The sequence below is a fragment of the Festucalex cinctus genome, chromosome 16 (assembly GCF_051991245.1).
Source record: "Festucalex cinctus isolate MCC-2025b chromosome 16, RoL_Fcin_1.0, whole genome shotgun sequence".
In the NCBI taxonomy this organism is placed as follows: domain Eukaryota; kingdom Metazoa; phylum Chordata; class Actinopteri; order Syngnathiformes; family Syngnathidae; genus Festucalex; species Festucalex cinctus.
Window position 1 is genome coordinate 17,916,844 of NC_135426.1, and position 26,237 is coordinate 17,943,080.

At 41.5% G+C, this 26,237-nt stretch overlaps 1 protein-coding gene across 1 annotated transcript in view; it reads right to left on the reverse strand.

Moving 5' to 3' along the window:
* Positions 1-61: 61 nt before the first annotated feature.
* The window catches only part of arid2 (AT-rich interactive domain 2), a 32,487-nt gene continuing 6,311 nt past the window's right edge, over positions 62-26,237 (reverse strand). The window contains exons 5-22 of the mRNA XM_077499981.1: positions 19,152-19,285; positions 16,259-16,477; positions 16,098-16,165; positions 15,853-15,922; positions 14,116-14,366; positions 13,225-13,321; positions 12,924-13,133; positions 12,063-12,227; positions 9,512-9,590; positions 9,254-9,388; positions 8,791-9,002; positions 6,003-8,221; positions 4,289-4,446; positions 4,077-4,215; positions 3,873-3,958; positions 3,681-3,804; positions 2,384-2,475; positions 62-1,680 (exon numbers count right to left, since the gene is read on the reverse strand). Of these exons, the coding sequence (XP_077356107.1) occupies positions 1,569-1,680; positions 2,384-2,475; positions 3,681-3,804; positions 3,873-3,958; positions 4,077-4,215; positions 4,289-4,446; positions 6,003-8,221; positions 8,791-9,002; positions 9,254-9,388; positions 9,512-9,590; positions 12,063-12,227; positions 12,924-13,133; positions 13,225-13,321; positions 14,116-14,366; positions 15,853-15,922; positions 16,098-16,165; positions 16,259-16,477; positions 19,152-19,285 (4,570 nt within the window). The 3' untranslated portion in view covers positions 62-1,568. The remainder of the gene's footprint in view (positions 1,681-2,383; positions 2,476-3,680; positions 3,805-3,872; positions 3,959-4,076; positions 4,216-4,288; positions 4,447-6,002; positions 8,222-8,790; positions 9,003-9,253; positions 9,389-9,511; positions 9,591-12,062; positions 12,228-12,923; positions 13,134-13,224; positions 13,322-14,115; positions 14,367-15,852; positions 15,923-16,097; positions 16,166-16,258; positions 16,478-19,151; positions 19,286-26,237) is intronic.

Genomic DNA, 26,237 nt, shown 5'->3' on the forward strand with positions numbered 1-26,237 from the left:
TTAGCGCAATAGTGTTTACATTCTAAAAAAAAAAACGTACGAATAAGAAATCAGAAAATGCTAAATGTTCAGTGTTTTTATTTAAAAACTATAAACAGTCACCAAAGTAAATAAAGCCAATCTCTAACAGACTGTTAGGTCTATGTTTAGTCACACATCCTACAGACACGGCAGAAATGAGGATGGTTGGGTGGCCCCCGGTCAGATGCTAATAGGACAGGCAGTCATAAATGGTACACAACACACGGTAGAGAGGACAGTCTTGAGGACGTGAGCCGGAATGTGGCATGGTATTAAGAATGAAAAAATAGTACAATAAAACTCCACACTATATTAAGATAGAAAAAAGTAGTGAAGAAAATATTATACCTGCACGTAAAGCAAAGAACACAGGAGAAAACCTGTATAAAAACTCCATGTATTTAAACCAATTTACAAATACAAAAAAACTTTTGGTACGCGCACTGTGCCCGTACAATGACAAAACACTTACAGTGGATAGATATATGTCACTTGTTTTTGTGTGTGTGTGCACATTGAGGGGAAGGTGTGAGGAACAGAAAGGGAAAATACCTTCAATATTTTTTTTTCTTCTACAAAATGACGATATATTATTCCATACTCTTTCAGCCAGCAAAATGAGTTCTACAAGGTATTATAATACAAAATGTCACAGTTCCACAAAAAACTGTTTTTTTTTCCTCTCCCTAGGCTTTACAGCATCAGTACCTTTGCAGAAGTATTTACAGGGTTTAAAGTACATTCATCCACTGCTGAGTATAGAATCACATTAGATACAAGTGACCAGGGATCATTTAAAAAAAAAAAAAGCAAACAAACAAAAAACATACTACTTTATTCAATCCTACCAAAGTAATGCTTCTATTAACCCCACAGAGCAAGTTCTCCAGTGGCTGCATCATGATGAAAGAGGATCTTCTTTATATATATTCACAACATATTTACAAGATTTATTTCATTAATTGTAATGGTATTCATTTCAATAATAAATAAGTGAAAATATATCGACTCAAGTAAGAAAACCAAGCTACCAAGTTCGAAAGAAAAACAACAACAACAAAAAATCTGCGCCAGTTGCCAGCCGAGTCCTCCTCCATCCCAACCTTGTGGGACGCCTTCCAAAGCGGACCCCCTCTCACATGGGGACCCCAAAAACCCAATGGTCTTCATTCAGTCGGAACTTGTCAGTTTCATGGGGCGAAAAAGAAAAAAAAACTTTGACAAAATGTGCTCGTGTTTGGTGCTCATTTTTGGGGGGCTTTCGTCGGTGGAGTCCCTCAGGGAAGCGGTCGGAAATAGCTCCCCTGTGATGGGCAGCTGGTGGAGGACCCCGTGGCAGTTTTTGAGTGTGTTTTGAGGGCACGTGGCGGGGTTTCAAACACAGGTTGAAGGGGTTGAGGACCGATCCGGCGGCAGAAGGAGGTTCTTCAGTCCTGCGCTCTGCTTCTTTCCAGACCCGCTTACGGCTCACCGGCGGCTTGCTCCTCTCGCCTCAGTGGACGCGCGAGGATGACTGGAGGGGGTTTCTCGAGGTTGTCCTTTTGGCGTTAGGCCTGGAGCGAACGTGTCAGTTCATAAAGGCATTTGGCGAGCGTGGTGGACACCTCCATGTTACTTAGTGCGAGCACGGACAAGTGCGGCTCGTGCTTCTTTACCAGCCTGAAAACAGAAATGCATCAGTCTTTGGATCCCAGCTGCAATGGTACCTTGACTTAGCCCAATTTCTTCCATACCCATATAACCACAGAATTTGAGTATATCTTTGGCACCACATTGTGACTTCTTGGTGCCAAGTACCTGTGTTGAAGGAGCTTCATGTAGTGCCTTGCTGCCATTTTGTGCTATCTACTTACGGCCGCCCAAAGACCAGGAGAGCAATGATTTTCAAAAACTTTGCCCGCCTGCGATGGTTCCTATTCCGGGTAAAAATCACGCGTTTGTCAGACCTTTATCTCCGGAACGGAACGCCGTGGAGCGACGGGACATACACCGTTGAAAAGCTCTCGGTCAGAGCATTCGGGCTATGTGGGTCCCAAGTGGCTCCGGGGCTGCTATCGGACCCGGGGGTTCGCCTGAAGTTTCCCCCCCGCCTGTAGGAGACTGTACAGCTCCCGCTACATTCTGACACGAAACTGACAGTAATTTCGTAATCGTAGAGTGTAATAATTGAAATTGGATTGAATTTTGATTAATTGCACAGCCCTAGTTTTTGTGCTCAGGTCATCTGTTGTCACCTTTCTGCATTCAATCCCACAGACACACATGGCTTGTAAGTTGAGGGCACTCAGAAGTCAAGGTACCATTTTTATTCAGTCTTCAAACATGGATCCAAGCAGCATTATCAAGTAGACTCGATACTCACATGCGACCACAGTCCGAGTGCTTGGCGATGTTCTTTAACGTTAAGGCAGCAGTTAGTCTTATGTGTTTGGTCACTGGTCCCTCCTTCTCATCCTAGGAAGAGGAAATAGGCATAGGAACACTAATAGTTTGACATGTTTTCAGTTATTTTGCAGGGTATGTGCAGTTTTATGGAAAACTAATTTAAGACATTCAAGATCCCTCAGTCACATATTTTTGATATAGTAAAAAGTATGCTAAGAAGTAGTAGACTAATAGTACAAAAAAGTATTTACAGTGATTGTGGCTTGCAGGTAGCATGTATGTACGGTTTAATGTCAATTGCATCTCATCTGTATAATGTTGAATTTACTATTGTTATTTACAAAGACTGGGACTCTGACAAAGGAATTTGAAAAGCCTTATTAAGTAAGGCAGGGGTCTGTAACCTGCGGCTCTGGAGCCACATGTGGCTCTTTCGGCACTCTCCTGCCTGGGGATCTAAAGTTTTTTTGTTTGTTTGTTTGTTTTTTTTAAGACAAAATCTGTAAATTAATTATTTAGATTTAAAAATGAATAATTAAATATTCAAATACCAGACAATTTCTAAGTTTTAAGTAAAAAAGAGAGACAAAAAGGCGGATAAAAAAAGAAAAAACGTTCAAAAAAAATTACCTAAAAATATCAAAGTGGCCCTAAAATGTCCCAAATGGAAGAGGAAAAGCAGAAAAAATATCACGTCAATTAAATTGCCAAAAATGGCAGAGAATTTAATAGAAAAGGCAGAAAAGTTCATGTTTAAAATGTAACCATAAAATGTCCAAAAACAAAAGAAGAAATCCTGAAAATGACCATAAAGAAGAAATCCTGAAAACTACCATAAAATGTCCGTAAAATTGCCAGAAAATTGATAGCAAAAAAAAATTTAAAAAAATAAGCCATATGTCTGAAAAAGGAAGGGAGGCAGAAAATTACCATAAGTCCATAAAATTGCAAAATAATGTCAGACATTTGACAGAAAGGCAGAAAAGTCTAAAAATGTATGAAAAACGAAGTATGAAAAATTACAAAAACAAATTCATAAACGAAAGGTACAAGAAAATGACATATTGGATGCTGGTCTCATATTTTTCTGCGATGGTACAGCTTGAAGCAGCTCTTGGGCCCAGTAAGTTACACTAACTTCCAATAACACCAACACACTGTTCATCACAAAGTTCAGATGTGTGGCTCCATATTTTTTGTTGTAAAATGGCTCTTCTCAGTAAAAGTTGCTGACCCCTGAAGTCAGGGATGAGGGTCACGCTGATCCCACTCACCGTGAAGTCCCTGAAGACCAGGTTTCGAGAACCTCTGCGGAGGGCCATGAGAGCTGCGCTCGGATGATTGACGATTGCTTTCGGTGGCCGCGCTGTCGGAGTACTGCCTGCCGCTGGCGGCGTCCTTGAAAAGCACACATTTCAAATTTCAAATCTGTCATTCAAATGACATAATGTAAGCGTTATACATACTGGGAAGAAGTTTGGTTGGCGCTTTGAGCCTGCTGTTCCTCCAGTTTGAGTCCAGCCAGCAAAGCCTCCCGAGAACAGTGCTTATCCTGGAAATAAGGGGAAGGGAAAAAAATGTTTTAATGTTAAAACTATCATACTATTACAGTGCATCGTCCCCAGGTTTGTTTAAGAGACTCAATTTTGTGCTGCTAAAACTGATCGTACCTGTAGATGCGTGATGAAAGACAGTCTCTGTCGCGGGAAAGGATCACATCCTTCCCACTGACATTGGCCTCCATAAACATCCTTTCCACCATGTTGGGTTGCGGCGTGGTAAAACACTTGGGATGGCGTCTCAAACCACCTAGAGGAGAAAAACACGAACAATTAGAAGGCATTTTGAAGCAGGACAATCAAAAGTCTATTCCTCATATTACCGTTTACAGGATTGCCAAAGACATTTGAAGTTCTGTCCCGCTTTCCGACTTTGCTCGGGCGGTGCTGTGGGGGCTTGTTGCGTTGAGGGGAGTTGAGGACTGTTGCTGTCTGATGTTGCAGGCGGGGTCATGGGGGGCGGGGACGGGGTAACAGTGGGCTATAGAAGAGATGCAGCCAACATAACATTAGGGAAGTCCATGTAAAAAAAATGCTACATTAGCACAAAAATGAGGGCTATTCAGCAGTTTAGAGAAAGTGAAAAGTTCACCCGTGAGGGTTCGAGTGCATTTTAGGTACATCCGGAAACAACCATATATTTGCGGTCTCCTGAAAAATGACATTTTTTTTTCTAATTTGATGCCTCATTTTTGATATAATTAATCCTGAATTTAAGTTTAAATTTATATCAATTTGAAATTGTCCCACTGAAAAATGTTTTTAGACAATAAAATATAGTCTGCTGCTATGCACAAATTGAATTTAAGAAATAAATAGCACAACAAAAAGGAAACCAATTAGTTGTTACGGAGGGAAATGTATTAAGTAAAAAATATAGTTTACACAAGCATTCTATGGAATTTTCCGTAGGCTATTTGACCGTTACATATGAAACACATTTGAGTAGTCTTGTTTATGAAATGCGCTATATCAATAAAATTGCCTTGCCTACATTCAACCGCCTTACTGTATTGTCATATTTTGTTTAATAAAACTATTGTCCCTGGGATTAAAAACGGAGGTTGAAAAAAAAAAAAAAAAAAAAAAGCTCATCAAAATTAAATTTTTTTCCTCAAATACAATTGGTTAGTTTGTTTAGTTAAGTTATTTTGAGTCTTGACGTTTGCTATTCTACATGGTCTTTAAGTAGTGCTGTCACTCTCTAATATTTTTAGAATCGATACATCTATTGATTATTCAATCAATTAATCGACCAATTATTATTATTTTTTTTAAGATTTGAGATTGAATTAATCGACCAATCTGATTCATTTTATCCATCCATCCATTTTCTTGACCGCTTATTCCTCACAAGGGTCGCGGGGGGTGCTGGAGCCTCTCTCAGCTGGCTCGTACTTCGTATTCGTATAGTGATGAAAAAATGGGGATTGATGTACAGTTACTGATTCAGTCATTGTTTTCCAAAGTAAAAACAGAAGTTTGCAAATGTCTTATGTTGATTAAACACAGATGATAATCAGTCTTCTTTTATGAAGCACTACATAAATCAGTGAACAATTACTGTTGATATACTGAAATCAGAGGATTTGGACAATTTTACATTAAAAATTGGCTCCAAACTCGATTATTAAATTAGTTTATTAATTTGATAGTCGATTGCTTGTCGATTAATGGATTTGACAGCTCTATATTCAAGTGTCTTGTACGCTGAGATGTAACCTAAGCTCTCTCTGGAGGCATAAGTTGTTCTCTCAGCTGTTTTGCTGTAGGAGGTTTGTATCGGTGAGAGCCAAATGGTCTGAACTGGCCTCACCTTCTTAACCTCCACATCACATCGACTGCCTGTGTACTTGAGCTGTCTTGCAACCTCAAATGATTTTATAATCACGCTGAATGCGTAATTTGCCTGTCGGCAAGTGCTTTTAGAAAGACTGCCAAACACACAGAAATACTCAAACTGTGTGAGACAGGAATGTGACACCAAATAACACCAGAAGACCAAACTGACATGACATTTCCTTCCCACCGACTCACCGTTGAGCCAGCTGCCTGCGTGGGCGAGCAGTTCCTCTGCTGACTGGCGTTCTCGATTGCTACTTTGGCTACTGTGCTTGGGTCGGTTCCGGCGGGCACGGCCACCATCGTGGAACTGCTGCCCGCGTTGTTGGGGTCACTGATGGTGATTATCCGCACTCCCACCTTGTTGGGGATTCCCGAGGATGCCGCCGCCGTGCGGTCCTCGCTCTCTGCGGGCCTCTTGACGCCCCGGGCTTCCGAGGCGACGCCGTTTGCGGGGGAGGCCGACGCCATCTGGGAGGTGACGGGGATGGAATTGGGGAGCAGTTGCTGCCTTAGCACGGGCGCGGCGTGGCCAGGCCCTAAAGGTCCATTTGTTAATTCCGAGGGCGGTCTGGTGCCGACCGCCTGAGGTCCATTGGCCAGGCGTTCCGCCTGCTGGGCTTTGGCAGTGTCCTGCTGGAGGGGAGGACTGGGAGCGGAGGGACTTGAGCTGTGGCTCTTCTCAGTGGAGCCCACCTCCCCATTCCCAAAGTACTGCTTGGAAGCAATATGATTTGGAATGTTTTTGCTGACGACGCCACCGTCGCCCCGATCAACGTCGCACACCCCGTTGACCAGTGTCCTTTTAGGGTCGGGGTCCCCCTCCAGGGCCTGCTTCCCATTCGCGGGAGGGCTCTCCACTGCCGGACCATTTGGTGTCCCCTGGCTGTTCCCTGAGTGGTATGGAGGTAGATTCGACTCCATGCACTTGCGACCGTTTAGCAGCTTGGCGCCTACTCCGACGTCGCCATTACTGGTTTTCCCGTTGGCGGAGTCTCCGTCTGACATCGAGGAGTTCTCCATCACCTCGATTTTCCGCTCATGGATGTGCAACCCGGTGGCGTCCTTGGCCTCCTCCTCCTTTTGACAAATGATCTTGTCGCCTCTGAGAGGAGCCGGCGGAACCGCGGGAGCCTGTTGGGGCGCGGTTACCGCCGACAACGGAGGTGACGGGACGCTCGGGGCCCCGGCGCCGTGGCTGACCGCGGCCACAGCTGCGGTGGAGGTGTTGAAGCCAGTGTTGGGGACCACAGTAAAGGTAACTTGCCCAGTCGCCATGGGCGCCTGGATGATTGCGGCGGAGCTACTCGTGGAGATGAGTTGGCCGGGCAGGAGCTGGACCTGGCCGGGGACCAGCTGAACGTTCAGTTGCTGAGGCTGCGGAGGGGCCACCTGGGGGCTGTAGGCCGTTTGGTAGACGACCTGCGAACTCGTGCTGTTGGGAGGGGGCACCTGTGGCGCGGGAAGGATGAGCTTCCCGCCTGGCGTGGAAGGCCCTCGCTTTGGAAGCAGAAGCTGTTTGATCAAGCTGGACTCGGAGGAGGTAGGTTGAGAGGGAGGAGCTTGTTGATGTCGTTTGATGGACAGTGCGTGGCTGACGGTTTGATTGGGCTGGATTTGGGGAGTCGGGTGAGAAGCGGCAGGCGGGCACGGACTGGGAGGGGCTCCGGGCGGCGCAGCTATTTGAATAGACTGGGCACCAGATATGGCGGCAGGGTTGGCAAGAACAATTTGGTGTATGGCGGGGGTGTACGCTTGGTTTTGTTGAGGACTGACTATTACCACGCTCTGTGCCTGAGGCTGCTGGTTGGCTATGGTGGCTGCTGGGCCAGTGGACTGGTTTGGCGGTGGTTTGGGGGCAATATTCTGAAATGCCACGCGTGACCCCGTGGACGTGGCCACTTGGATGGAAGAGGTGAGTGCGGATGAAGCCACAACGCATTGCGGGTCGACATGGGGCGAGGCCCCCTGCAGTGCCGACAGAGGTGGCGATGGAGTGAGGGACGGGTGCTGGGAAATTGCGGGGCAGACACCTTGCACCCTAGCGGTGAGGATGTGGCCCTGGGGCACCTGCTGAAAAAGCGTGACTGGGGTTCCGGTGGGGATCATGGGGGGGTGCTGCTGAACCGCAGATGGGACAGTGGCGGTTTGGGGGCTGTGGTTCTGGGAGGCCGGCGCAGATGTTGGAATCTGGACCACTGGACCAGGCCGGACTTGCTGCTGCTGCACTACTGCCTGAGTATTTGAAGGTAGTTGCAGAGGCACGTGCGGGGCCACCGGGTGTTGGGGAATAGCTGGCTGGCTTGCATTTGGGGTCTCTTTCACATTGGTGGCACCAGATGGAGTTGCGCCATCTACGCTCGAACCTGGTGGCCGGCCTAATTGAGGTGGATTACCAGGAGACAGAGTTGCACCTAACCACACAAAACACAAACAGAGCTGGTTTGTCAGGTTTGCTTATTTTCCTTCATACTATTTAGTCATCAATTTACAACAACAACAAATCTATGCATAAAGTTGAGTTGAGAATTCCTCCCACACCGTCGTCAATTGAGTCATTTATTTCATAAATCCCGCTATTCTGCGTAAGCCATAAATGCTCAAATAAAATTCCAGCACATGCTACGAGGTCCACGTCACCCTCTCGTGTATTTGCTGATGCATTTCATCGGCTAAGAGACCAAGAATTGGTCAAAACAAAACAGCACTGGAGCACTCCCGGCTCTAACGGTAGAAACGCGTCCGCGCGCTCCTGGCCTTAATGGGTTAATTATGATTAAGAAATTAATTGCCTGACTTCCCTATTTTTTTTTTTTTTTTTGCTTTTTTATTTCTTAAAAAAAATAAATGAAAAAAAATCTGACTTCATTTAACAGAATCTTTCAAAGTTATGAATGTCAAAGTGGCCCTTTTGTTTTGAATCACCGTGCTAAGCGGCCGGAAATATGAAATATATTTTTTTGCATTACACTTTCTGGTCTACCTGGAGGTGGAGCTTGGGAGTCCGCAGGGGCTTCTGTTCGAACTGCAGGAGAGGGAGTCGCACCTGGCACCTGCTGTTGTTGAGGCTGCTGGTAGTACAGCTGGATGGGCAGCGGTATTGACCTCCGCCTTATCCCCACCAGGAGGATGTGAACTGGGCCATTGGCTTTGGTCTCATCCTGCCGCCGCATCGTATGATTTGGAAACACAGTCCTGCAATGGGCGACGTAAAAGGGCTCCAATGTTAAATAGTCCTGGGAGGAGCTTCATTTCAAATATGCATTTGCTCTCCATTGTAAAGTTTAATTAGATAGTGAATAATTCAGTTTTACTTCCAATAGTTTTACGCTATTGCTTGTTTTTAACCTTAAGTAAGAGTGTGTGGAAGATTTGGATTTTTCTTTCTCACTTTATGGCACAACCACTTATTTGGACACGATACAAACAGTAAATAAAAGACCGACCGTAGACATTTGAGGAAGCCAGTGGAGTTCAAGATGTTACTTCGTCCCATTTTGCTGCACGTGGAAAGGTACTCGGAATACATATCCGACCGGGAGACAGAGCCCTCAGTGTTTGTCTCAAAGTGTGCGTTTAGCCTATTGGAGAAAAAAAAAACAGAGTATTGTTTACATTTGCAATGCATATACATGCTACAAGCATGTGCAAACATATCAATTCTATTTATTATAAGCAGTGCAATAATTCTAAAGATGACTCACCATTGCAATGTAAATTTTTCTCCATCCAGTTCAACTATGCCAGGTGGTGGCTGTGTGGACTGAACGGGAGCCCGTGATGCTGAAGAGCACAAAAACAAAAAGGCAAAAATGTTTATGCTTATGTACAACCAATTTAATGATGAAAGAGTTTGCTATAAACAGTGTTGCCGGTAACGCGTTACTTAGTAACGCGTTACTCAAAAAAGTTGCTTTCTAAAGTAACTAATAGTCTAACGCGTTACTTTATTCTACAAAGTAGTCTGATTAAAGTTACTGTCCAGAGAATCAATGCGTTACTCCACATTTTCATGAAGAAGGCAAACTATCTCACTGTTGTAACAGTCACAAACAACTACTGCTAACTATGAAGATGAGGCAGAAGTCATTGATCACCACACTGAATTCAGCCATGGTCTGGTCATGAATGGTTTGCACATTCAAAACAAAAGTGATGATACTTTTACTACTAGTTTTATTAACCAACAGGCACACAACACAACAAAAAAATTGTGCATTATGGACCATAAAAGTGGTAAAAAAAATAATTTATTTCCATCCTCAACTGGTCCGTGAAGCATTATGGGATGAGGTCGTCTCCGCCCTCTCGCCAGGGGGAGTGACGTCAGACAAGTTACGTTTTCAGTAGGGGTGGAACAAAAAAACGATTCGACCGAACCATCGTTCGTCAAGGGGAGCTAAACGACCGTATCGGTTGCGAGTGAGGCTTTATGGTTTTCATAACAATAGCAAGAGTTCTGCGCCGTGCTCTACTTGTTTTGTTTACATTTCAGTAGCATCACCATTCAAGCGACTTCCGTGTTTCCGTGCTCGCGACACGGCGCGCGCGCGCGCAACGAGTGACAACATACAAATGGAGACAGTTAGCAGAAGCCGGTGCCGTACATCTCGGTATTTCCCATGGCTATCGAGTCCTCTCGGTGCACTCGGCGTTGGTACTGCGCGCGAGCCAAAAAGAATAACTCCCGTGACGATCCAATGCATGGATTCAAACGACACAGGTATGTCCCACAGCCAACACACCAGCTAAGCTAAAAGCACACTGCAAGTATCTCATTTCTCAGTTTGTGGCTCCCTGTCAATGTCTACAACTAGCATGAGCAGCAGATAGGAGAACTGAGACGTGCCCGCGATTACGACAGCCCAAAAAACAAAATATAAACAGTAGTGATTCTGTGGTCATCATCGTGTCTCAGATTAAAAAAACAAAAAAAGATGTCATACATTAACCAAAAATGAAAGTGATGACAAAAGAAAAAACAATTGTTAAATACAAAAATTGTTGATTAAAAAGGGAAATGAACTTTTGGAAATATTTTTGCATATATTAAGTTGTTAAAATGTGTGATAGATTTATTGTTCCATAAGGTGGCTTCATATTTCTTTTGGCTGGACGGTAGGTTTATTTCATGTCTTAAATTTATGTTTCTGAAATACTTCACAATGTGCAAATATTCTGTTTAATTGTGTTGGTGTCTGTCTAAAGGTTAAATATTTATATTTAACATGAAATTATCAACCTTTTGTTTTCCTGATCCTTATTTTGAAGAGAAAAAACAAACAAACCAAAAAACAATTATAACTGTCAATAACTACTAATAAATATTTAAACTGATACATGTGTACACACTGGAATAGCGGAACAAACAAACAGAGGAATTTAGGGGATTTTCATTTTCAACCTGGATAGATTTTTATTTTTTGTTTTATAAAAAGTATTTACGTTACAAGAAGTCAAGAGAGACTGCCTATTTTGTTTTTCATAAAAAAAACCTTTATTTTCATGTTAAAAATGCACTTTCAATAAAGTATTTGGAACTCCGTTTCTACTGCATTATTTTTATGTTGAGATGGTGTTATCGGCAGCTGCTGAAAGTAACTAAAAAAGTAACTTTTAATCTAACTTAGTTACTTTTAAAATCAAGTAATCAGTAACGCAATTTAGTTACTTTTAAAACCAAGTAATCAGTAAAGTAACTAAGTTACTTTTTCAAGGTAACTGTGGCAACACTGGCTATAAATAAAAAGTCAGTATGCTGATTCAATTAAACCGCCAAAAATAGCCATCCCTAGACTGTCCACTAGATGTCAGATAAACTAATAACTTCATTAGTTTGTGTTAGAACTAAGATTAGTAGGACTCAGTCACTGGAAGCAATTTTTACATTTAAACACTTGCAAAGTGATTAGTTTAAATCTTATTATGTGACTGCTGCCCGCAAAGCAGTAGCGAAGCTATTTTTATTAGTTTCCAGAAAACTTGGCAAAAAAAATTCAGAATGTAATTTATAAAAGTAAAATGGTCTACTGCCTGGTAAACTGGAAGGAATTCGGCCTGTATGACTTTGAAATCAGATTATTAAAAATCTCATCAAGCTTCAACATAAAAAGTTGTGCCTTTTTAATTATTGTGCACCAAAATTCCTCTTGCATGCTGACATCTGGACTTTAATGAGCAACCGTTAAATAAACAGGCTATATTTTATGTTTGTTCAATCTTTAGTGTCACACTTTATGGGTGAAGGACACTCACTAGTGGCTGGCGCTCCCTGCGCGGCCGCAGGTACCTGCTCGACCAGCTGCGGTCGAACTTCTGTAGCCTGTTCGGCATTGGCCTGATGCTCGATCAGCCGCACTGCTGTCAGGGCATCTGGTCCAAACGTATGAAGGTCGAGAGAAACTAACCTCACGAGCAGATCTGACCAGGGAGGGAGAGGAAAATTGACACGTTTTAGTACAACAAAGTCAATCTGGCGGATCAAGCACGACTAATTCCTCCAAGTAAGAAGTCAATCCAAAATACTTCGAGGGTAGTAGTTTTCCCAGTTGGGATGGAAATTAGTCCAACAAAACTTGCATACAAAATAACCACAAGTCTGCTAAGATTTGAAACCTCCTGTTTGATAAAGTGAAATGATCAATAACAGAGCAATGGTTGTAATGAATACGATTAAGTCAACTGAAAAACAAGGAAAAAAGGAACACAGCAATTCCCAGTTATTTGTGGGGTATAGGGGCCCAGTCCTGCCACGAATAGTGGAAAAATATAAGTAATAAATTCCACACTTCACAAAAAAAAAGGAGGAAAAAAAAACATTTAGAATTGCCTACCGGTATATTAATAGTTTAAACTGTAAATCAGGGTAAATCATGAGTATTTCAGGGACTTGTTCTAATAATAGCTCACTAGGGATGAGACATTGTGATTTCCTGGAAATGTCGTCAAAGGGGCCATTTGAAAATATAAACACCTGCAGACATTTATGCAACCATTATCTGTCTCCTATCTTATTAAATCAATGCTGAAAGTGTTTTTCAGCAAAAAGCAGAAGATTTAAAAAAAAAAAAAAAAAGCAAATACAGTAAGTGTATCTGTGAATAGTTTGTTGCCTACCTATGCTACGGTCCACAGAGGCAATCTTGCTGCAGGGAACCTCTCCAAGCTGAGCCAACAAGTAGAGCACCTCCAACGAGGCCATGAGGAGCATGAGGTCAGGCAGGGTGAGGAGCATCATTACCTCCCTGTACGAGTCCTGGTCCACATACTCACAGATGAGCACGCCGTTGTCCTCTGCTTTGCTCAGGTTGCCCAGGATCTCCATGGCTACATGACAAAAAAAAAACATTCCACGGAAGATGCTTCCATCGCTGTAGCTACAACAGATTTACATTAACTAGTGAAAGAGAAGCCCCACCTCTCATTTTGAGGAACCTGTCTCTGGACATTAAGCATTTGGTGATTGTGTGAAAGATCAGATGGGTCATCCGAAAGTCAACCGGATCTAGTTGGAGCTGGAAGGCAAAAACAAAACACACACACACACACAAAAAAAAAGATCTCAGAAACAAAATAAGAACACATGGCTAAATGCCACAGCTCAAAACGACAAATGTTTTCCATAAAACAACCATTTCATTAGCATTCATTGGCACTATATGTTGTTCAGAACAAATAAGCAGCACGCTTTAATGTGTCTTATGGATGCAAAAATTGCCACTCTAGTTACTGGCGACAAAGCTCTAAATGATTGCATCGGGGGCTCTTTGCATACATTTTCTTGAAATAGCACTTTGATGAGGAGTTATTTCCCTGCATAGCAGTAAATTAACATACATAAATCATTCACTAAGGCTCCGGAAAGTGTCGAAATAATAGTTTTGGACTGCTTGGTTTCAAGATGTGAGGGTTTCCGATTGGCTGCATGTGAGAATGTGACGGCACCCATCAGTTGAGCACCATTTGTTCTTTAAAACGTGCAGATGACATGGATTTAATTTTTGTGTTCTCTCATGATAGCATTATTTATTCAGGAATTGCTTGGGTTTTAGGGCATAATACTCTGATTCCCATTTCCTACCAGAACATTGTGGCTGTTCAGCTAATTATGACAGCGATTTTGCCAACGCTGCATATTTCCAAAGCAACACAGGCTTGTTTTCTTCATTACTGCGCAAGTATTATCACACATCTCCTACTTGAAGTGATAATATCATTTCACTAGAAGTTTGTGAACCGACTGCAAATGAACTTCCCTTTATTGCTGGGAAGCAGCAGCCAAATTGCAACGACCCAACAACAGACTCACCTCGGCTGCCACGTTGCCCAACGTGTCGAGCCCGAGTTGTCGGAGTGAGATGAGGTTACAGTGGGCACAGAGCAAAAGGAAGCGCAGGCACGTTCGGTTGGCCGCCAGCAGCTTAACGTTGGCCTCCTCGAAGGAGAGGTTTCGTAGGATGACGGCAACCTGCAGCACCCGCTGGGCCTCCATGTCGCTGATGCCCAGATTCCGCGGCGGGTGGAAGAGGCTTTGCCAACGTTCCGCTACTGATGTACCATCTGAAGAAAGATCCAGGAAAAACATCAATGGCAAGAAAGAACAGGTGTTGAAGCAATAAAAATTAAATGAATGCACATAAAGTCAGGTTGACAGTCCAGGGAGTCAGGATTCTGGCAGCTTGTATGACGTTACAGCAGGGGGTAAAAAAAATGATACAGTATCATGTGGACTGGATATTTTGAGCAGAAACTAGGGATGCGATATGGTGCAATAATAAAATACTTTGCAAGACTGACTGCTTTTGTGAACTAGCTCCTCCCTGGTCAACTACACAAGCAGCATTAAAAAAAAAAAAAAACCTCTCTCAACCTTGACAGACTTTGAACTGCTGCAGGCCACGAAGCTGATTGCACTATTTTGAAAAACCAAATGGATGCAACATCAATAAATCAGAGGATAAAGTAAATGACAATCTACGTCACACTGGAAAAAAACAACAACTTATTATTAGCATAATGCTTTAGAGAAGGAGTGATCATTACGTTGATCACAATCCAGTACTGGTCGATCGCGGCGTGACATTAAAAAAAAATATCAGCCTATCATTCATCCTATCACTTGATTTTTAGAACTGAGTTTGACATTCGGGTGACCAATCAAGCGCAAACAACGGCGCTAAGTGCAGCAGAACTTACGATGTCAGCCTATCATCAATCCCGTTAGTTGATTGACATACAGGGCAAACAGTCAGATGACAACTGAATTTTGACCTTTAGGTCATCGCTCATGCGCAAACAACGGCGCTAAGCGCTAAGCTAGTCAGCGAATTACCTCTGAATTTAAGCCCAAAAAAAAAAAAAAAAAGACCTGAACTATAAACAATAAAATCACACAGCACTAGTAGATTTTTATTTATTTATTTATTTATTTTTAACTGCAGTCCCCCTTATTTGTTCTTTTGTACGACCACAATGTGGAAGGCAGTTTTCCGTAATTCCAAGGTAAGGCTCTGACCAGAATGAGGCAGCAGGTGGCAAAGAATTCCCTTAATTGTGAAGCAACTTGCAAATGAAAGATGGGATCTGTCATTTTAGCACAATATAAGTAATTAACAACAGCGTTATGTAGCACCACAAATCAGAACGTATGTAAGAAGCAGAAAATGACGAGCATCACATTTTTTATTCTGCTGTGGAGGATGCAAAATAAGAAGTAATATCAAATTGATTTTTTTTTTTGTCTTTATGTAATCAACTTAAAAATTAAAAATCATCACGAACATCTTTACCAGCTATTTGTTCATTTGCCCTGAAGCCAGTCTCACTAGTCCATCAGTTCTTCACAAAAAAAAAAAAAAAAAAAAGGATCGGTAAACAGTCACACGTGCTGGGCACAGCATCTGTCAGATGGTTCAATAATGTGGCTCAGTCTGAACAGGGCCAGATCGGATTTACTAAAAACTGCCTGGACAGTCACCCCTAAAAATCGGATTTGAGGAGGAATCCGACTGGAGTCAGATATGCCTGCAATCACAGTCTGCTTTACCTTGTACAGTGCTGCTCTTGTCCCAGATCAGCTCCCTGACTTCAGCATCCTGCACCACCTCCTTCCAAAACTGAGACAGAGTACAAAAAAACATGTTAGCCAAGCATCAAAATGTATAATGAAGCTATTTCTAACAAAATGACTCATGCTTTGAGACATGAGCTTTGTAATATCATGTGGACTTGTGTTGTGATGTTATTATTCCTTTTCCCTCATTTTCAGTCAGTAATTATAAAAAACATTACCCTGATAAAATCCCGGGACGTTTTCGCCTTCCAGTCGGTACCAAACACCCCAGAGTAGCTGCCTAGCGCTACAAAAGAAAAAAAAAGAAAGCATGTGGTTATTAATTGTTTCTATACATCCAAAAGTTGGAATGGCGGGAGAGATGACGGTGCAAACGTACAGTCGTCAAAGACACCAGTGTGGGCCAATAGCAAAGTGACCAATTTGGGGTCCTTGTCCAGCTGCATGGCATGCTTGCTCTCGTTGGAGAGCAGAGTGCAAACGTTGACAGCGAAGTCCACTTCATTAGGCAGGCCCGATAGGAGAGACAGCACCAGTTTGTTGTAGTCGCACGGCGGAATAAAATCAGTAAACAGCCCGTAGCTTTGGCGGAGATAATCTGGGGACGAGGGTAAAAAAGAAAAAGATGTTTCATATTCCTCTGATGAGGATGCAATTTGGCACCAGAAATAAACAGTTTGAGCCCAAGATTTCCAACATGCAAGAGCACCTTACTGACACAAGCCTTGAAATGCAAATTTCAAACCAAAACGAATGGAGTGTAGCACAGATGGATTGGCTTTTGTTTGTGGCTATAAAGCTGGAGGAAGAAAAAAGGCACTGTGTCACCTCAACGTGTAACTTCCGCTTCAGCCAGCTATTCAAGCACTGATTTATTTTCCTTATCCAAGTTTAATGCTCCCCTTCAACAACAACAAAAAATAAAGTTTTAACCTTGTTCACAGGTCAGTGCGTTTGTAAGCCAAGGCGGCAGCAGCAAACAAAGTACAGCTGAGTCTTTTTTTATTCTTTATGCTTTTAGCTGCAGAGGACATCTAAAGGAACTGATCTCGTCAGCTGGTGGCTTTGAGCATTTACATATTATCAACAGAGGGCAAGATTTTATCAGTGTTATTATTTAGCAGCCTCAGCTTCAAAGAAAGTCTTTTTTTGATTTACATTAAAAGCAAACGTGTCAGTCAGGGATGTTAATCGCAAACGAAAAACATTTTTAGATGATTGAGAGGGGCTGAATAGAGGGAAGGCTTTAGCTGTTAATGTAAATCATCAGAGCTCCTTTTACAGCTACAACTGCTCTATTCAATTCCTGCGAGTTGCTGTTCGACCCTGAACACCTGCATCGGACTGGAACAAAAGAGGGACTGTACAACATGGCTTCATGCAAAGGGCTAGCAAAGTTCTTGCAGGGCTATGACTAAAACAGATTTCCTTTTGCATGATTTTCTTTTACATTTAGGGTTTAACGTAATGCCGGGAAAAAAACTAACTCCCCAGTCCCCATATTTATGTGTCATTTGGATACACTTTCTGATCATCAAGCAAAAACACGACCATTACACCCCTCACACCTCCTTTCAAGCATCCATTAACAGTCACCTGTGAGGAAAATACTCATCATTGAGCAAAATCCTCAGTGTTAAAAAAATATATACAGCTAATATCACCCGCTCAACAGAAATGCACAGCCAATACTGCATTTAGGGAAACCTCCAAAACCTGCAGGACTTCGGCCCTCGAGGTCCGCCCCTCGTCTTCAATGAATTTGATAAATTCATTTTTCATGTAGAATTAAAACCTTTAAAAACAAATTTTTCTTCTTGCTGTCGACTGAAGATGACATCACCTGTGCTGAGGAAGTAGGTAACAACCAATCATGGCACAGTTTGCTGACCAAACCCAGAAAACAAGTGAGCCATGATTGGTCGTTATCTACTTCCTCAGCGCAGGTGATGTCATCTTCAGTCAACAACAAGTGGAAAAATTAGTTTTTAAAAGTATTAATTGTAGACAAAAAATAATGTAGGTGATGAACTTTTTACTGCTGAAAATGGGTCAATGAGTCAATTTCCCCTTTAAATTCCTTTTGTGTGTGTGTGTGTGTGTGTGTGTGTGTTTTTTATATATATATATAAAATGAAGGGCTGTTTCCTAGCAATAAACACAGTGCTAATACCACCAACATTCAAAATAAAAAAGTAAGACTTCCAACAATAAGTTCATCTTAAATGAAACCATCAACTGGCTGTCATAAAATCTATCAGGAGTCAAAATGTCAGAACAGAACAAATGGGTTACTTTTGGGGATACTGTGTGGAGAAAATTTGTTCTTCATATAATATTAAAAAACTAATAAAAAAAAAAAAAGCCATGAGCATAGGCTAATGACCTAAAATATGGAAGGCACCAATCTGAACTGAAGCAAGCCAAAAATCAACAAGCACTTCCCCTCGTCCTTTCATCATTAATGTCTGTCAGTCCCCTCAGAGCTGCTCAGCGGGAGCCAAAGTACCGGATTGTGTGTGTCTGTGTGAAACATTGCAGTTTTAGCCTCAGCCAACAAAGTGTAACGTTTAGTTAGAAATATGTGTTCTCTCAGATGTGCTTTTACCCTGAGGATGCATGTTTTTCGCTCTTCTAAAAAAAATAAAACAAAATAAAATAAAAAGATTTATCAATGTTAATGCAGAAGCGACTTCCACCAAACACTCGCTCACTTAACGCGTGCCTCTCAGGCGCTGGTCCAACACAGCAAAAGCAGTGAGGTGAAATGTGGAGTAAACAGCATGCTGCAATAAAGGTGATAAGCAACATTCAATATGTTGCCTCATGAGCTGCACAGAGGACAACAAAGTGTACCTGGGAGACATTATTCAACTTGAAATTGACAATAAAAGCACTCTTGCAAAAAAAAGTTGAGACAGGTTTCATCAAATTGCATTGGTAGTGAGATTACCCAAAAAAAGTAATCTCTATCGAGAATGTTGGGTAAAACAAGTGGATATGGAATAGGATGCCATGTTTTGTTGTGAAAATGCTACACTCCAGTGCACAATACATTTCACAGCGCTCCAATGCAGTGATGCGACACTGTAATCATATCAGCATGAGGATTAAACGTTTTTTTTTTTTTTTAGAAGGATGTTCAGACAAAAACGATTTTTTAATCCATCTACCTTATAAAACATCGCAAGCCCAGTGACGGACGCTAAGCTCGACTGAGCTTGCTAAGCATAAGGTGAAAACCCTCTTAAGAGCGAGTGCGTTGGTCCTACCTGATACAACATGTTGCTGGTAGTTGTAAGAAGTGGGAATCGCGCCGACAGGAAGAAAGGTCTTGGTGTTCCCTGGCTGCGCTTCGTCATCATCCTCGCCGAAGTGGTGGACTCGCTCATACTTTTCCAAGTATCTGCGCAGAAAAGAAAGTGGTAAGCCAAGTGTGCCCTGCTGTCTTTCCAAGCCTGAGTGTCACACGTCGCGACTGGAAGAAAAGTCATAGTAGACCAGCGGTGAGCAGGTTTTGGATCTTTCCCTTCTCCAAGACAGCTGATATATCGGGATTAATCGGTATCGAATCGAATCGTGACCTATGAATGAATATATATATATATGATACCTTTCCCACTGATTAATTTTTTAGAAATATCAATGATTTATAAATCTATGTAGCGCAAATACGTTCAAAGCTGCAATCACGAGCGCTTTGTTGAAGATGTACATTTACTGATTTACTGTAAATGTAATTTTGTTTACACCCAGAGGAGGAACATATACTGTATTTGACCATTTAAAATGGAGTGCATAAGTGTTTGTACAGTACTTGAGTGTGCTAAAATGTAGGGATGTAACGATATCCAAACGTCACGATACGATATCACAATATGAAGGTCACGATACGATGATTATCACGATATTGTGGTGGGGTTGGCGATATTTAAAAAAGGTCACAATATTGTTTTAAAAAAAACAAAACAAAAAAAAAACAAGCACAATATTGTGCTTTTGTACATAACAGCAATGCATATAAACCACCTAACAATCTCTAATAACAATATCGAGGCACTTACTTGCAAATGCAAGCACACATTGAGCGCTTCACGAGCAAATTAGGTTCCCCTTCATCTGACAATTAGCATAGATTTTAAACATAGAAGGCCAAAACATCCCCAGTTAAAATTAAATTGCACTAATAAAATAGCCACTAGAGGGTGCTAGAACTGCACAATTTGAAATCAACCTGACTTTTTTAACAGATGTGTTCCTTTTGAATATTGTGAACATGGCGACGATATTGTGGCAGTTTTAATATCACGATATTGTGCTTATCGTTACATCCCTACTAAAATTAGTTAAAATCCTCTTTAGTTTAAATCCAAGACAGCGTGTGATGAGCCTGAACGATTTTGGAAAAATCATCTAAAATGTTGCAACCCCCAACCCCCCCTCTCAATTATTGTGATTACGATTTAATGTGCAATTTTTATTTCAAAGTCCTCTTCCATTCCCATGTATTTTTAACAAATACAAACAAATTCATCTGGATTACAATAATCAATATCAGAGGTAATTTACAAAAATGTTCTGGTCTTACAGGTTAGGCTTAAGACAGTTTTAGAGTTGATAACTTACTCAACACTTTGACTTGCAGCCTTTTAAGTGTTTATGAGGGAATTAAAAAAAAATTTGTGGACAAGTGTGGTGTAAACATAAGTCAACAGATCACAAATCAGATTACAATAATGCAAACAAATTTGGGCTTTACCGCTTCAATTTTTCATGTTTTATTCAACAATGTGTAAATGTGTACTGTACTTCTTAAGCATTGAACTGATCTAGACATTATATAAATAAATAAATAATATCTACATATGTACAAAAATAAAGCATTTTCTTCCCTGCCAAATTACAGCCTTTGCGATTTGAAAACTGCATTCTACCACATTGCAATGCCCATTTGAATTTGATTAACTGTTCCGCGCTAGTATTTGAGCAACACTCCTTCCAATCCGAACATCCTTTACAAACTTCAGGCAAGTAATGCAACCTCCAAACATTTGCAAGGAACTTGGCAAACATGAGCAATTAAGTCATTCCTTTGCTGTGATAACGCAACATGTCTTCCGTCATACCAACATGCACACACACACACACACACACACAACAAAATACCTCTGCGGTGAAAGTGTGGTGAACCCTGCCTGTGTGGCCGTGAGTCACCGACCGGGCCAGCCAGTGGCTGTTACTGAATGAAGCCCCCGCTTGTTCATCATGGCCGAGGTAATCCCCCGTCCGCTGGCTGCCGGGTGACACGCTCGACTATAAATACACCGTGTTCGCCGCTCGTGGGGAGGAAAGAGCGAGCGAACAAGGCGAGCGGGAGAGATAGGGCCCTGCTCCTGAATGCAGCGTCATCAACTGCTGTCTGGCCAAAAGCAGATAATGACTATAGATGGGTGGGAGCCATTTTTAAGAGAGGGGATCCATACCCTTTTCTACTAGATACATGTATTCATGATGAGAATAAACCATTGGTCCAGACTCCAAGTTACACTTGTTTTCCAAGTGTTTTATGTGGAGAAAGAGCAGCAACCAGATGTAAAAATGGGTCGATCAGAGGAGGGGCCATGAATCAGAGAATCTGTTCTAAATGTCCAATAAAATGTACATTACAGGCTTTCCAAGTAAGGGGTGGTCATTAATCCTGCTTTATAGCAATATAAAGTTAATATTTTGTCTATAATTAATTTGATGCTTTCATTATTTTTCACATACAATTAGTATCTTTAAAAACACATTTTGCAACTTGCTGTCGACTGAAAATGACATCACAAGGGCTCAGGTAACCAATCACAGCTCACCTGTTTTCTAGGTTTGGTCATGTGACAGTCACAAGCTGAGCTGTGATTGGTTACCTGAGCCCTTGTGATATCATTTTCAGTTGACAGCAAATTGCAAAATGTGTTTTTAAAAGGTACTAATTGGACAGAAAAAAATAATGAAAATATCTACGGAAATTTATTATAGGCAAAATATTCATGTTTGACTGCCAAAAAATGGCTAAATAAGTAAAGTATCCTTTTAATAATTTTCCAGTATTGGATTAGGCATTGTGTACAAAGACTAAAAGTACAAATAACTTTGACATCTTATTCCCTGAATTTTAGTTTAAACCACTCTGTGATTGGTCCGAACCACCAGTGGTTCAGGAATGGCAGTTATCTGCGTTAGCGGCACAAGATGGTATTCTCCGGAGTTTGTGAACTCACAAATACCGCGAGAATTCATCTTGTGAGAGCAAGGTTAGCCCGATACAGTATTTGATGCAAAAATATTCATAAAAAGTGCTATAAAATCAACATAAATTGGCTTTTTTTTTTTCAGGGAAGAGTTGAAATTAACCATTTCTCAGATCAGCTGGTCAGTTTTTCACAAGTCTCGTGTTCCTTTAAAGGAACTTAACTGAAAATTAAACGCACTAATAATTTTGACACCACTAGTTTTTAAAGGAACAGTAATGTGAAAAAGCAACTTTTTGGAACTTTTAGCCATGTTAAAATTCTAATTCCTTACCAAAAAAAAAGTGTTTTCCTCTATTCGCCCCTCTATGAGAATGTTTAGGGCATTCTGCTCTCCAAACACCAGCCCCTCCCAACCTGAGAAAACGAGCCGGTGCTCATGTTATGATGTCATTAGGTGCGGACCCACCCCCACAATGCGTATGCGGACTAAACACGCCCACTTTCTCTGAGCCCTCCAAACTCGTAGGATAGTGATAATTATTTGTATTGCATTCAATAGAGAACATGGTTGTAGTGAAATAAAAGGAACCTTTATAGAGTGTGGGACAAGGGTCAGTTAAAGAAAGGATTTTAATTTTCCTTTCTTGTATAAACATAGCAGAATCAGGCTCCCATTTTCCATTAATTTAAGTGAACAATGCATGACTATCAGCAAAGCTGGTAAATAAAACTAAAATTAGGATTTTTACCCCATTGTGAGTGGACCATAGCGGTGAAATGTAAGCAGATCCTCCATTTAGACTTTTATCAAAAATTTTAAACCGACCAATAGCACAGGCATAACCTTATATTTGGCATATTTCTCATATAAATAAAGCACGAATGAATGAATGAATATCACCAAAGTGTTGCAATTTAAAGAAATGGATTTCTGGTATCCAACAGCAAAGAAAGAGCTGCACTTTACTTCCAATTCTCACCAAAAATGTCACGGATGCTTGCTCAGCGCGTTCATAGAAATTTTCTGGGGTACGCGGCGGTATGCAAAAACTACACAACCATAAATAACCTTTCATGCTAAAACTATATGCACAAAGTGTTAAATTTGATTGCATTGCCTTGGCGAAGGTGCCAGTCTACTGATTTTAATGCTTCTAGGGTGAAGGGTCAAAAACAGGAAACACGAGCTTCACACCATGCTCTAGATCAAAGAGGCTAACAGGAAGCCTGGCTGAGAGAAGATCATATCACCTAGATTCAGTTAGAGTGGCGAACACCTAGACTTTTAAACGATTTTCTGGTCTCGTCTCGAGTGGCGAGGGAAAAAAACACCATCCCTCCCACCACAGGTAGCATGTGACGTCAGCATCATGAGAAAACTGCAGCTAGCTAATAAACAATACAGCTGCTTTGTTGCTATGTGGATGAACATGAATGGAAGAATAGGTTAATTTCACTTTATAAACTGAATAGAATTACTGGTTTCTCATGGGTGTGGTAATGATGTAAAAGTCACCTGCTCGTTTTCCCTGTCTTTAAAAAAAAAAAAAAAAAAAAAAAAAAAAAAAAAAAGAAGTGAAGTGAAAGGTGGGCAGCAACAAGCAAAAATAAAACATTTTGTTCAAATGACCAAAACTAAGTCTTGACCATCTTATTGCCCCTGGTGTGTTTGAGTCCACTGCCCCCTGCTGGACGTGGATGAAGACATGCAAAAACTCTGGAGAGTCTGATTGGTCAATAATCCCAGGATGACTTTCATGCACCAAACTGGAATAACACTTTAGATTGTAGATGATTGACAGCACAGAGTAAAACTGTAAAGACACTTTTGGCACAGCCAGAATGTAGCTGGCAAAACATTACTCTAAGGACTAAAATACTGATTTGGTGCTCTAAATGCAGCCCCCGCGGCATCCACTGATAATGTATGACAGGCGCATACACATAGAAAGGTCAGCGCACAAGACGGCGCAATAATACCACTAAAATCTTTTACAGCTGCAAACATCTGCATGTGAGTGAGCCGATCTAAAAAAGGCTTTCACAATGATGTGAGTTCCTCTGCAGTACTGAGAACATAGAGATTGTTGACAACAGGGGGAAAAAGTATTTTTTCTTCCTTTTGAGCCCAAAGCTGGTGCATGTTGTCAGACATAAAAGCAAGTGCTGACAATTGCGTTTTCTAAAAATGATCCTTTTCCTTCCATACAGTCAGACTTTAACAAGGCTGATTCACAACAGAGTGGAGCTGACCTTCTCCTTGACAGCATAACTGTTGGACCACAGCAGTCTTCTGCCATCGAATTTATTGCTATTGTTTATTAAAAGCCCCTGAACAAAAGTCCCCGCCGATGATTTGTGCATTTAGCCATAGCAACAAAAAGTGGTAACCCGAGCTTCACTTCAAGGCAGCTCTGTCAATCTTGGCCCAGCGAGGAGACAAGAGGGAGAGATGAGGCTGTCAGTGGTGGATGACACCGCCTGTGGGCAGGTCAAAAATACAAACACAAAGTCTTAAAAGCCCTCAGGTTGTCCATGATCGATAGATCTCAAGCCATACTCGTGAACGAGGGCTTAACTTTATCCATAGATGGTCGTCAAAGCTCCTGTGTGGTTGAGCCTCATGATGTTTGGGGGGTCGCCAATGATACAGTAGCAGCCAGTTTGTGGCGATGTTTCGTACATCGCAGGCAAGTGTATGGTTAAAAAAATGTTTTTCCCACTGCGATTCTTTTGGCAGTGGTTATTTTTGCCACACTAATTGAACATTAGTATGTTTTTCGACGTTTATACCATTGAATTTGGCACCAGGGATATCATTCTCGGATAGAATTAGTAGATTTAGCGCAGTAGACATCACGCTAGTAGACTGTTTCCGTCCGTCTAGCATGACTAGCTCGCCGAGTTTGACGCTCCTCGCTAGACTCATGAATATTAATTAAGTGTGGTGACGTATATTGTGCGGTTCCCCATTGAAAATGGAAAGTACGTAATGACACTGAAGTACATCTAACAAGCACGATCGAATGACCATGTAACCTGTTGCAATTAACATGCTGACAATCAGAAAAGGTCACGAAAGGTGTCCGTCCGGTGGGGGAAAGCTCGTAAATTGCTTTTGTCAAGTCAATAGAACACGGAACAACAAATTAGCCTCTTTTTTTTCAACAGAAGGACGGCTACGTCGGCTTAAGAGAGTCAAATGGTTGACACTCAGCTTCTTTACACCTGAGTAAGCTGGTTTGCTAAGCAATACGCAGCCATGACTGCTTCTCCCACTTAATAGTAAAATAATTCGCTAAGAAACCATCTGTGAGCCAAAAGTGTGAAACTCTTCTTTGCTACGCGCACACAAGGTGGCTTAGAATGGCCACGATCATGACAGTTCACCAAGTCATTTGGGATGAAAATTTATCATAAAAACTTGCTCCGTTGCTATTTGGGAACACTTTTCGGTAGTCACCACAAGCAAACACACCTGCTGAGTGGCTGTTTTCAGGTCAACTGTCGCATGTGCGCTTATCAAAAGGATACGTTCATTCGTAGGCAGGCTTGCTGTTTGTTTGTGCAACACTGGCAGATTTGTATATGCCTCACGGTCCTAGATGGGGCTGTGTAATTAATAAAAATTCAATTACAAGTTTGATTATCACACACCTCAATTACAAAATCATAAACAAAGCTAATTAATTATTAATATTAATTTTGAGTTGCTTAAATTTATATATGTGCACCTTTTTATTTAATTTAATAAATCTTGTTTGGTCCAAAAGGAACTTGAATAATTATAGTGTTTCAAAGAAATTTGTCATTTTCTTGTTTTGTACCAAAAAAACAAATGGTTGTCCTGAAATCGTGATTTCAATTATTACCAAATTAATTGTGATTAATATTCTCTTCATAACCAAGCAACCCTAGTCGCAGATTACCCCAAGGTATGCCATGTTCAAATTGTTATGGCACTGTGTGGATGACGGTTGCAAAAGCCTCGATTGACCAATTTTTTTTGTTTTTGTTTTTTTGTTTTTTTTTTTATCCGTGGTGGGTTGTGTCAGGAAGTGCCAAACAAATTATGGGAACAACTAGCTGTAGCTACCCCCAAGGGGACAATAGTCGCAAAGA